Source organism: Mus pahari, chromosome 5 (genome assembly GCF_900095145.1).
Source record: "Mus pahari chromosome 5, PAHARI_EIJ_v1.1, whole genome shotgun sequence".
NCBI classification, from domain to species: Eukaryota; Metazoa; Chordata; class Mammalia; order Rodentia; family Muridae; genus Mus; species Mus pahari.
This window is the reverse complement of record NC_034594.1, coordinates 146771349-146783815: the sequence shown is the minus strand read 5'-3', so window position 1 is coordinate 146783815 and position 12467 is coordinate 146771349. Positions and strand designations below refer to the sequence as shown.

General features: G+C 39.7%; 2 protein-coding genes across 2 annotated transcripts in view; one reads left to right on the top strand and one right to left on the bottom strand.

Annotated features, from left to right (window-relative positions):
* Window positions 1–404: 404 nt before the first annotated feature.
* LOC110322643 (olfactory receptor 10Z1) lies at window positions 405–1480 on the top strand. The gene has a single exon (XM_021199355.1). The coding sequence runs from the start codon at window positions 450–452 to the stop codon at window positions 1389–1391; it is 942 nt and encodes a 313-aa protein (XP_021055014.1). The 5' UTR covers window positions 405–449; the 3' UTR covers window positions 1392–1480.
* A 1202-nt stretch (window positions 1481–2682) lies between these two features.
* Spta1 (spectrin alpha, erythrocytic 1) overlaps window positions 2683–12467 on the bottom strand; it is a 68553-nt gene continuing 58768 nt past the window's right edge. The window contains exons 44-52 of the mRNA XM_021197549.2: window positions 10726–11022; window positions 10123–10235; window positions 9026–9043; window positions 8089–8140; window positions 7051–7238; window positions 6095–6148; window positions 5469–5615; window positions 4645–4789; window positions 2683–3958 (exon numbers count right to left, since the gene is read on the bottom strand). Coding sequence (XP_021053208.1) covers window positions 3833–3958; window positions 4645–4789; window positions 5469–5615; window positions 6095–6148; window positions 7051–7238; window positions 8089–8140; window positions 9026–9043; window positions 10123–10235; window positions 10726–11022 — 1140 coding nt within the window. The 3' untranslated portion in view covers window positions 2683–3832. The remainder of the gene's footprint in view (window positions 3959–4644; window positions 4790–5468; window positions 5616–6094; window positions 6149–7050; window positions 7239–8088; window positions 8141–9025; window positions 9044–10122; window positions 10236–10725; window positions 11023–12467) is intronic.

The following is a 12467-nucleotide window of genomic DNA, read 5'->3' as shown; positions in this document are numbered from 1 at the left end:
TACACTATATACATAATTTTAAACTTGCATATATGTGAATTATATATATATTTTTTACAAAAAAAGTATAACATATCTATGGTGTGGTAATTAATAGAAGATGTATAACACATAATTTAAGTGTGTAATAGTTATAAACATTTGTGCCTATATTGTTTACTTGAAGATAGGCATATAGGAGTTTATGTAATGATTAGCTATCTATAAAATACTTGAATGTAAGGGTGGACCTATAAATACTTGTGTCAAAAGCAGCACACATTCTCTAAAGTTTAATTGCAGACTAAATCAGACATTCTTGTGTGTGTGTGTGCGTGTGCGTGTGCGTGTGTGTGTATTTTCCAAAAGGCACTAGGAGAAGAGAACCTTTATCACCTACATTTAAAGAGGATGGACATCAACTGCCATGGTGGAAGGAACCAACAGGATCGCAAGGACAATCCTTCAGAATGGTAGAGAGCAATGTGACCTGCTGGCGGGGTTTTGTCTTCTTGGGCTTCTCTAGCTTCGGGGAACTTCAGCTTCTGCTGTTTGTCTTGTTTTTGTCTTTGTACCTTGTCACCATCACCAGTAATGTTTTCATCATCATAGTGATCAGACTGGACAGCCATCTGCACACACCCATGTATCTCTTTCTTTCTTTCCTATCCTTCTCTGAGACCTGCTACACATTGGGAATCATCCCAAGGATGCTCTCTGGCCTGGTTATGGGGGGACAGGCCATCTCCTTTATGGGCTGTGCTACACAGATGTTTTTCTCTGCTTCATGGGCTTGTACCAACTGCTTCCTCCTGTCTGTCATGGGATTTGATAGATATGTGGCCATCTGTGCCCCACTTCATTATGCCAGCCGTATGAATCCCACTGTCTGTGCCCAGCTAGTTGGCACCTCCTTCCTGAGTGGATACCTTTTTGGACTGGGAATGACTCTAGTCATTTTTCGTCTCTCATTCTGCAGCTCCCATGAAATCCAGCACTTTTTCTGTGATACACCTCCGGTGCTAAGCCTCGCCTGTGGGGATACAAGACTAAGTGAACTGGGAATCCTCATCCTCAGTCTGCTGGTCCTCTTGGTCTCTTTCTTTTTAATTAGTGTCTCCTATGCCTATATTTTGGTAGCAATCCTGAGAATCCCTTCTGCTGAGGGACGGAGAAAAGCTTTTTCTACTTGTGCCTCACACCTCACAGTGGTCATTATTCACTATGGCTGTGCCTCCTTCATGTACTTGAGACCCAAAGCCAGCTACTCTCTTGAGAGGGATCAGCTTATTGCTGTCACCTACACTGTGGCAACCCCTCTCCTCAATCCTATTGTTTATAGTCTAAGGAATCGGGCTGTACAGACAGCTCTGAGAAATGCTTTCCGGGGGAGTTTACTAGGTAAAGGATAAAGGTCAGCCTGGAGACATCTGCATAAGCACACCCTAGAGCAGGTTCAATACAATGGACTAGATATTTCACAATTTGGGCAAAACTGCTGTACCAAAACCCTACATCCCTCCTCTGCCTTTCCTCCCATGATGCCTGGAAGGATAAAACAGGAGTTCCTGCTCTGTTTACTGTGTTCAACACACAATGAGCTCCAAATCTTAATATTTACCTTCAGTCTCATAGATGCCACTCCCAATTATCAAAACAAATTGAGAAACAGGAATTTTCTTAGTCATTACTGTTTTCCTGGCTGAGCTAAACAAGATGAAAGAATTTCAAGGCTAGGATGCCAAGATCCAGGAGCATTGTGGAGAATTTTAAAGTGATTATACAATGAGACTATTTGATCAATACTGTTCTTTCATGGCCTGAAACTCTGGATGTAATCTGGAAGAGGCAGGGTAGGAAGAAGCCCGCTTGACGTTTTTGCTCCTCCCCCCCTCACTCTATCTCCTATCCTTCTGAGATTGTTGTAGATCTATTTACTTTGCCTGTTCCTTGAACCTACAGTGTTTCATACTGCCTCTTGGTGTTGGTAGGGAGAAGTAAAAATGAACAGGAATGTGAACACAAGCTCTTCAACTAACTAGCTGTGTTAAGCTGGGTAAGTTATGTAACTGTTTTCAGCTTCAGTGCCCTCATTTGTAAAATAGTTATCATTACAGACTTTTGTGTATGACTAAAGGATTCTTACATATATAAAGAATTTATCAATATACTTGAGTCATAGTCATTTTTTTAATGAATGTCATTTGCTACTTTTAACAATGTTGTGATGTTGGCTTTTAGTCCATGGATCTGACACAGCTTCATGCCTAAGTTAGTGTGTATCCTTGCTCCTAAAGAATGGGTGAAACATGTCGTAAACTGACTGGGACCCTCAGAAAACATAACAGAGGCTGGGTGATGAGAGACTGTGGGTATGTTATAGGGACAACTGAGTGAGAGAGAGTCAGAGAGAGTGAACATCTTACAAATGAGAAATGTGTTAGCATAGGGAGTTTTTGTTGTTCAAGGCAGTCATCAGTTGAACATCTCACTTCAATATGTTCCTTTTGTGAAGCAGGAGACAGGACATAATAAATGGAGCAGAAATAAGAATCATGGAGACAAGGAAGGAATCTTAGCTATTACCTTATGCTGACGAAAAATGAAGGCTTTGAAATACTAAGCTCCAGATCCACCAGGCTCATCAAGGAGATGGAAGTATAAATGACCTGAGAAATGTAAACTGATAGCACAATTTTATTCGGCTCATACTGATTTTTGATGGTCTATTATGTCATAACCATCCTCTTGGAAAGATTTCGGTTATTTATAACTAAATTAGACACAAACATTTTGGGAGTATGTTCTGATTGTTATATTCCACTATAGTTAATGGCTTAAGGTAAATGTTATGAAAATGATTACCTGTGATTTTCAAATATCTTTACTTGTAGCCATATGAATTTTAACCGGATCCTGTGAGATTTTTCTCCCAAAGATTGGGGAGGGGTTAATTTCTACTCAAGCGAAATAATTGAGACTTAATATAGTAAATAAAGAGCAATATTCATGAGCAATATGCTCTCTGTGTGAAAGGCTAACTTTCACACAAGACAATAAAGTTACCTAAGAAACATACCTGTACTGAAAACACCTAGATATAGTACCACCATAGCTTCTTGGATTTTTTTCCTTAAATTATGAACACTTTACTGGCTTCCAAGAAGATAGAAATGAATAAAACATCATTCGTATCATATTAAAATGTAAGAGAGTATTCAAGGATTTAGGGAGCAAGAGAGGACCCTGACATGCCAGAGTCATTCACTTTAATGGTGATATATCAAAACAGGACAAGAAGAAAAGAAGCATTTTATGTTATTTTTTCATGACTCTACTTCATAGAATAAAACAAAACTAAAAACATTTCAAACTGTAAGGATTCAATCTCTCTTAAAAACTACTAACAAACTGTGAATTACCTTGTACTTTATTTATCTACTTTATTATTGTCCTTTTCTACAGTATAATTAATTGCATATTATATTTAGTAATAATATGGTTCCTGTAATGCAAAAGCATAATTTTACTTAAATTTCCCTTTTAAAAAGAAATATTTCTGCTATAATCAGAATGCAGTAAAATCTTAAAGGTGTGCAGCACACACACACACACACACACACACACAAATTAAAATCTTGGCACCCTGGATAGAGTCTAGTTACATAATCCTATAGCGTTTTCTTAGCCCCCACCCATATACTTGATAATTATTTAAATCACCCAACAAATGTAACACACACACACAGAGCAGCAGCAGCATCATTTTTTTCTTTCACACTTGCTTGTGCCTCTTATCCCCCATTACTTGCTGCCACACTATGATCTTCTATAATGCATAAGAATCTTCTTATCAATTGCCAAAGAATGAATTGGTGAAGCCAACATAGTCGTAGCCAGCAGGTTGGCTCCGACCCCGTGGGTCCATATATTGCTGCATATGTATGGTACAGAATGACACTTGTTCCGGAGTGAGAGCCTGAAAAGAATGAAAGGAGAAAGACAGATTTACAGAAATCCAACACTTGTTTTCACAGATGGAGAACCATCAGAAGAAGCAACCTTCAGCCTATCACTTTGAGTTTTCATAAATTTATTCCATCCAATGAATAAAAAATTCAAATTTCTTCCTGAGTCTTTTTTCATATCCTTTTCTTTAGATGTTTTTGAGAAAAAACAAACCCAAACAAGTACACATCTTATGCATCATTATTGCATTTCAAACACAATTTGATTTTGTTTATCTCTCAATCCCCCATTTCTTTTTCACCAACTTCTTTCTTGTCCTATATCTCTAGCAGTCCTCTGTCTACTTTATGCCATATGTGGTTTGTTAGTTTCCATGTCCCCTTCAAACTCTCTTTCGCTTTTCAACATTCAACATCAAGAAATTAGCTCTCTCTATTTCTTCAATTTGCCTTATTAAGTAAAAATGGCAACAAATTGCTTAAAAATTGAGTTGCAGGTTTTAAACAGACTGTAATAGTCAGTAGGGAACAACTAGATATTTGGGGCTAGGGCTGGAGTAAGGCAAATGATTTACTGAGAGGCCTGAGGTAATACAGTGGGTATACGAGTGGGAGTTACTGGAGGACAGCCAAGACCAAGATGACCCAAACCAAGGTAACAGTGTCAGAATAGGAGACACAACAGTGGGAATCCTACCTGTTTCATGTCCTCCTTGGTAATATAGGCCTTGCCTTCTGCCAGGGCTTGGAATGCAATCTCTATGTCATCGCTGGTCTTGATATTCTCTGACTCCTTGTCAATCAGGAATGATGTGTAGTCTTCCAGTGAGATATACCCTTTCCTGTAGGGGAAACAGAGCAGGAACTGTGCCTTTTGAAGACAAGAAAAGTCTATCCCTTCCATCCTTTATAGTACCTCAGGGGCAGAGGGAAACCAGGTACCCTGAATTTCTCTTTCAAATAGGCTTTCCAACACTTGGGTTCTGCTCTCTATCCTGACCCCCTGCCACTATCTTATAGACAAATACTCAGTCTCTTAGACTCTAGATGTGTCCCTATGGGTTCTCATACATGTTTCTTTGGAATTTCCATCAGTGTTAGAGCCCAGATAATAAATCCTTATCTTCCTCCATCTTTAGAATGAGAAAGAATTAGCTCTTTACAGTAGCTTGAGCTATGCATGGCTCTGTCTTACCTACCACAAGCACCCAAGACTCCATTCTTGCCTGTGGCCTTAAGGGCTCACAGACATGAATAAGAGTGGATTGTTCTTTCAAGTCCCTCCCTCAAAAACAGCTGAAATTCACAGAAGAAACATAGTTGCCAGCCGAGAAAACTATAGAGCTTGGGATTAAGCTGGGGACAGTGCCATTTACTTCTGAGCCAATCTTAAAAAAATAGAGCTTGCCAGTTGTCTTATTGCCGATTTTCAAGTAAGTTAATTTATTTGTTCCATGGACCGCTTCCCTCTATGCTCACTCATCTCTAGTTAAGCCCCATCCCATAACCTCTTTCTCTTACCTCCCTGGATCCACAGCATTCAGGAATTTCTCAAACTTGGGCTCAGGTTCACCTTCCTCTACCATAGGCAGATAGTAATTGAGTCCTCTCAGGCAAGAGCGGAACTCTTTGTGAGTCAATCGCCCTGTCAAGTTCTCATCGAAGTGTCTAAAGGCCAAAAGCATTTTTATCAAGTTCAAGAGAGAACCAGGTGAAAACAGAAAAGATCAAATTCTGCTCATATTGACTAGATCTTCAATGACATGCCATAATATTATTGCAACACACAGAAGAAAGTCTGTTTCTCTGAGTGTTTTTGTTAAACCCAGTAACAGCAGGAATAACACAAAACACTGAATATTCTTCTCTCCCCTTCAAGTCTCCAAAACAGCTGAAATACGCAGAGCAAACAATCACCAGTTGAGTGATGATTGAAAGACATATTTTACTTTTGAAATCCAGGGATCTAACAGAAAATTAAAATTGGCCAGAAAATCCAATACTGACGCTAATTAACATACATAGACTAGATCTTCACTGAAGATCCCATCAAGGCACATAGACAGGGAAAGAGAAGTTATTATTTGTAAACTTATTCTGAATTTTCTAGAAGCCAAGGGCCCAGCCAACTGTGAAGTTAGACTCACTTGTATGTGGTGCTAAATTCTTTCAGTGTCTCCTCACTCACACCTATGGTGTCTCTGGAAGAAAAAAATATAAATTAACCCTGGAAACAAAGCAGTAAGTGTCTGTCAAAAGACATGCCATAGCAAAGGTAGAGGAATTTTAATGCACAATATATTGTTTGAGCTATCTAGGTTCAGGGGTTACCAAGCTATGCTCCAGGAGCCAAATCTAGCCACCTCCAGTTTCTAAACAGCTCCTGTGACAAGAATGGTTTCAACATTTCTTTATAGTGGAAAACAATCAAAAAATGTTTTATGAATCATGAAGAACGTGTGAAATTCAAATTCAAAGCCTATGAATAAAGCTTTATTGGAACAGAGCCATGATCATTCAGTTACAAATTTTCCTTGGCTGCTTTCCAGTACATTAGCAAAATTGCAAAGCTTCAACAGAAATTTAATGGTTTGAGAAGGTTTAATTATTCATAACAAGGAAATTTACAGAAAACGATTGTCAATTTAGAATGTACAAAAAAAAAGCTTCAAAAGACTATTGAGACGTAAAACTGCTGTGGTTTAATTTATTTAGGAAAAATTAATTTCTTCCTTTATGCTTCATTTGTCCACAGTTTGAATCTTCCATTCTAGATATTATAGCTTAAATGGAAGTTTATAAAAGGAAATGGTTTCTGAAAAGATGATACGATGTTATAGGGACCCTGAAAATTGGATGGAGGACTCATGTGTCTTTAAGGAAGATATGTACACATAGAGGCAGAGACACATTGCTTATTTCACAGTGGACCCTGCTATGAAGAAAAGTAGCTCATTTGTGGACCAGAAAAGAGAGATTGATATGGTAAGTTAATGGACCATCTCTGAAATTGCTCTTTATCAGGTGCCTGAAGCCCAACTTAGTTAAGCTCCAACATCTAACACCATCTACTCCACTCCCTGCCCTGGGTGTAAACCAGTACTTGGCTTGAATCTGTTGCTCCAAATTGTGTTGCATTCGCATCCCCAGCTGGTGCAGCTGATCCCACTGCTGGGCTAGTCCAATGGTGCTGTATTTGATATCAAGGATCAGAGCCTCTTCCATGCTGTCCCCCAGGTCTTCAATCTTGGTCAGATGGCGCTTCATTGCCTGGATCTCCTTCTGTTTCCTCTGGGAAAAGAGGCAGTCAATCAACTCACCAGTTATAACCCTTCTCCTTTGAAAACCAGCAGGCTGTCTGTGTGAGATGATGGTTGTCATCCTGAAACTCAGACCCCACCAGCTCCAGTTATCACACTGTGAATGATCTCCACTCACTAGGAATTAGCTCTCTGACTCATCCAGTAGCCTCAGTGTGTCCACTTCCAAGGCTCCTTCACCATCAGGGATGACAGATAGCTGTCTAAGCAACAGTATGCATGTGTAAAAATGTCTACATTTTCCTAAAGCATTCCAACAAGGGAAAGTTGTTCATCTCATGTCAACGGGCAAAGTGGCTCTGAGGGAAGGGTGAACACTTTGATGTTACAGAATAGATTCTGACATCTTATTTTTTTCTTCATTAGTGAAAATGTATATTGAACTAAATTTTTTTTTTAATCTTAGAAAGAGACAATAGTGCAAACAAGACTGAGAAATATTCCTCTAACGCACCGTCTCCCTCAGTTGAAATGAGCACATCTACATTCTGTTATATCATTTGCCCATATCAAACAATAGGAATTTATTGATACTCTAGGTTATAGGCTAGGAACATGTGTATCTGCTCTTTTAGTTAAGCACATTAGAAACCTTTCGTGTATTTATTAGCTTAGATGTATTGTAAAAGCTGACACTCAAAGACTTAAGTAAACTGGGGTCTGTGTAATATCAGGCTCTGAAGTGACAATGCAGATTGACATCTGAGTAGGACTACATCCTAGGGTAACTTCTACATAAAACACCCCCAGGCTGCCTCTCTGTGTTTTTCCCTGTGGTTTTTAAATTCCAAGCAGTGACTTCAGCTAGTGAAAAAACTTACTTTATTTGCTTCAAGTTGCGATTCCAGAGTTCCTGTTTCCTTGAGCAACGATCTAATTAAGAATCAAAAGAAAACATTATTTGTTGTAAGAGAAATCAACATTTCACAGACTTGTTCGCTCAAAGCCTCTGCAGTTTATTGTTTCTGCTTCTTTCAAGCCACGTGGACTCAATAAAATAAGGTTTCATGAAGGCAAATTTTAATGAACAAACCTTCTGTCTGTCAATGTTTCTAGATAGATAAAAAGGAAGATAAAGCCAGATCTAGTTCTTCTCTGTCTAGAAGGAGTCACATGTCTTCTTTATTTTTACCCTCAAAGGTGACTATTTGTTGGTGTCTATAGGGGTCTTTATGGTTAGTAACATAGTGGAGGTTGCAGTCACAAAATGGATATGTGGCATGCAGCGTGTGCATAAAATCTAGGTTGCTTATAATACCCAAAAGGATGCAGATAGTTGTTAGGGACTTTAAAGAGAATGATGACAAAAATGTTTATATATTTAGGAAAGATACAGTTTTCCTGAATACTTTCAGTCCGTAATTGGTTAAACATATAGATATACTTTTCATGAATTTCTAGGTTATATTCTATACATTTAACATGTGAGAGAGGTACCATTCTTTCTATTCTTTTTTATGGAGGAACTGCCAAGGTTTAGTCTTCTTTCATTGTGTGAAATTCCTCAAGCTTTCTGTCATTTACCATCATCACTGGAATGGCGCAGCACATTACAGTCATGTAATGCAGGTACAGTGCATTAGTTAAGCACTACAGACTCACAGTAGGAGTAGTGCAGGGCTAGGCAGGGAATATGAATCCTTATTTTTGCCCCACATTATTAATTAGGAACCAGCAGATTTTGATAACAGCCCTAAAGTATTCTTAACTTGTTATTCTAGGACAATAAAAAAAACCATAATCACAGAAAATACTGACCCATCCAGAAAATAGGCCCTGGACACAACAGACCGGAGCAGCATTCATGAGAAGGAAACAAAAAAAGGAAAATACATGTTAGCACAATTAATGATTGCATTTCTTCTTATTGATGATTGTTTAAGTCTGTTTTGGTCACATAGGAATCTATCCATCCCCAAGCTGCTTTCAAAGCCTCTGGTACACTGAGAAACTCCGAGTGTGAGGCTTCTCCCTCCAGGACAGAGGGGACCCATACAGATCTGCATGCTAAGTCTCCAACACACACTACACAACAGGGGAATGTAAAGGAACCAAAGCCAGGGGCAGAGGAGGATGCAGCGATTCATACGACCTCGGCCAGATGCTTTTAGACACAGTGCAATTTTTCTTTTGATTTAGTAGAGAAGCATTAATTATGGACCATTCAGCCACCACTAAACTTTAAAATATCACATTAGTGAGCTACTAATGGGCATAATCTTCATACTTTGACCATTTATACTAACATATTAAACATTTTATGTGTCCCTTTTTACAGGTCATTTAATCAGAAGATGTAATACACATTATCTCCACACACATCTTGAATATAATAAATGAAATTAGGCTATATTATACCATTCCATCCTTGTTATGGCTTTATTTGGCAGGCAACATAATAGCTTATTGGGTGCTCAATGCAGGTTATGTTTTTGGTCATGTCAATAAATATGAATGTGACCTTGAGTGAGACAGTTTATCTACTTGAACTTTCCATGGTTAAAAGAAGAGGTACTAAGATCTATTCTGCACTTTTCAAGGTTGCTCAGACAGTTAAGATAATGGGTGTTGAAGTATAAAATGTGACATGGCATGCAGTCACAGGACTGTTATTGTTTTGAAGAGTGAGTATACACAATAGGAGTATAAGTATGCATGTCAGAAAGAAAATAAAAAATGGTGGGTAAGAATAAAGAACACAGTAAGGGAACTGAGAAAGTAGTTAAATAAAAATATAAAGCAGAGCCAAAATAAGATGATGGGGGCAGAGAACATAATAGTTCCTTCTGCAGCATATGTCATCCCTGTTGCAAACAGCATATGTGGGGTTATGATTTGAAGAAATCACAGCATACCTGGTCTCCTGGATCCACTGAAGGAAGGCACTGGCATTCTGTTCAAACTCCTGGCACATTTCGAAGTTCTTGATCTGCCTAGCCTCTTCTTTCTGTAGCTCCTGTTCCCTTTCCTACAATGTAACAAAGAGCAGAACTGCTTCACCTTAGAAGAACTTTGGCATAAAAGAACCAGTTTTGTAGGTATAGGTGCACATTTCTATTTCCAGGATAACCTATCTTCCACAGGTGCACAGCAATGTGCTTGTCTTTCTGTCTCCATTCACTCATCTGTTTGTCCAACCATTTGTCCGTCCATATGTATGTCCGTGTGTGTGTGTGTGTGTGTGTGTGTGTGTGTATCTTCTTTGCTTCCTTCAATTGTTCAATTGCTACCAAGCAACAAAACAACAAACCAGAAGATATGTCATGTTTCTCTGTGTGTGTGTGTATTCTAATTTCCCTTGAACAGTTTTGTTTCTTGACTTCTGCCACATCTTAATTAAAATAATTAATTAATGAAAAGAATAGCTCCATTCTCTTCTCCAACACCCTTAACTTTGATATAGATCCACTGGCCATGCTTCCTACAGGCAGAAGATGTTGAGTTGTACCTCAAATTACCTTGATGATGTCAGGCAGGTGGTTCCAGATTCTGCCCAGCACATCCACTGTTAACCAGGTATAAGGACTGGAGGGCACATTTAAGGCTTTAATTTGCTTGTCTAGCTCCAACAAATGGTTGAAATCCTCTTGAGCCCCAACCAGAGAGGCCAAGAAGGCTTCATGTTCCTTCTGCAGCTGCCGGATCTCATTGAGAGAGACACAATGTACAGGTTCTGACAAATCCTCTTCAGCGTTCTCACACCAGTTGTTGAAGGCCGAAGCTTTGTGTGCAAATTCCATGAATAGCTCCTCAGCCTGCAGAAAAAAAGACACCCTCATTGTCTCTGATAAAGTCCTTTAGGAGAAGAGGATATTGAGGATAAAAATAGTGTCTTCAAATATTTGCCGAGTAGCAATCTCAACCAGAAACTAAAATTAGCAGCGACCCTGTGATAGGGTGGGATGAGTATGCATTAGAGGAACTGCCAGGGTTTAGTATTTTTTCATTGTGTGAAATTCCTCAAGCTTTCCACCACTTACAGATGAAGAGAGGGACTGGCTTAAACGGTTATTTTTACCTCCATGATTCTAAGGGTGGTGAGGGTAGTTTTCAGTTACATTATTTCTTTTCTTTCCTTTTCTTTTCTTTTTTTTTTTTTTTCCGAGACAGGGTCTCTCTGTAGCCCTGGCTGTCTTGGAACTCACTTTGTAAACCAGGTTTGCCTGGAACTCAGAAATCCACCTGCCTCTGCCTTCCAAGTGCTGGGATTAAAGGCATGCGCCACCACCGCCTGGCACATTATTTCTTTTTCTGAAGTTTGTACTGAAGTCCTACATGGCACAGGAAACACTTAGAAACAAGTCTCCCTTTCTCTCCTGCAACTTTTGTAGATAGCATACCCTCATAATTCTTTGACTATACAAAGTTGCCTTCACACCTTCTTTCTAAACCTTTCTTGTGATCTCATCTGATGCCTAACTGATTAAACCTATCTTCTACACACAGACCTACACTCTGTGCATGAAACACCTGCTTCTATACTGTTGTCCACAGCCACTCACATGCCCCAGGGACTCTGAACTTACATGACTGGAGGACAGAGAAATCATGGACTGATCCAACCGGTAAATGACAGAATGGTTCCAGATCAAAAGTGTGCTGTATTCTTTTGACTCAACTGAGTGAATTTTCAACATGATTTTTCTGAGAAATTGTGAGAATGAGTTTTTTTTTTTTTTTTTTAAATCAACCCAAAGAAAATGAACAAGATGGGGACAAAATCTATAGACCATTTCATGCTATATTAAGAGAGTTATAGGGGTAGGAGAGACATCTTTGCTCCGGTGCACTGTTGGAGAGAGGGCAGCCTGCAGAAGCGACACAGCTGCTGGAACAGCCTCCTTATCTGGCTCCAGTCATCCAGCACCTTTCCCGCCTGAGGAAGGGTGTCCACCCAGGAGGGGTCTCAAGGCGTGAGCCAGTAGGGGAGCCATCTTTGCTCCGGTGCACTGCTGGGTAGAGGGCAGCCTGCAGAAGCAACACAGCTTCTGGGAAAGATTACATTTCTGGCTCCAGTCATCCGTCACCTTTCCTGCCCGAGGACGGGTGTCCACCCGGGAGGAGTATCAAGGCCTGAGCTGGCAGGAGAGCCATCTTTGCTCCGGTTCGCCTAGGCTCCAGTCTGCACTGGCAAGAGNGTGGACCGCAGAAGCTACACAGCTTCGGGACAGACAGAAACAACCTAACTTCTGGGACAGAC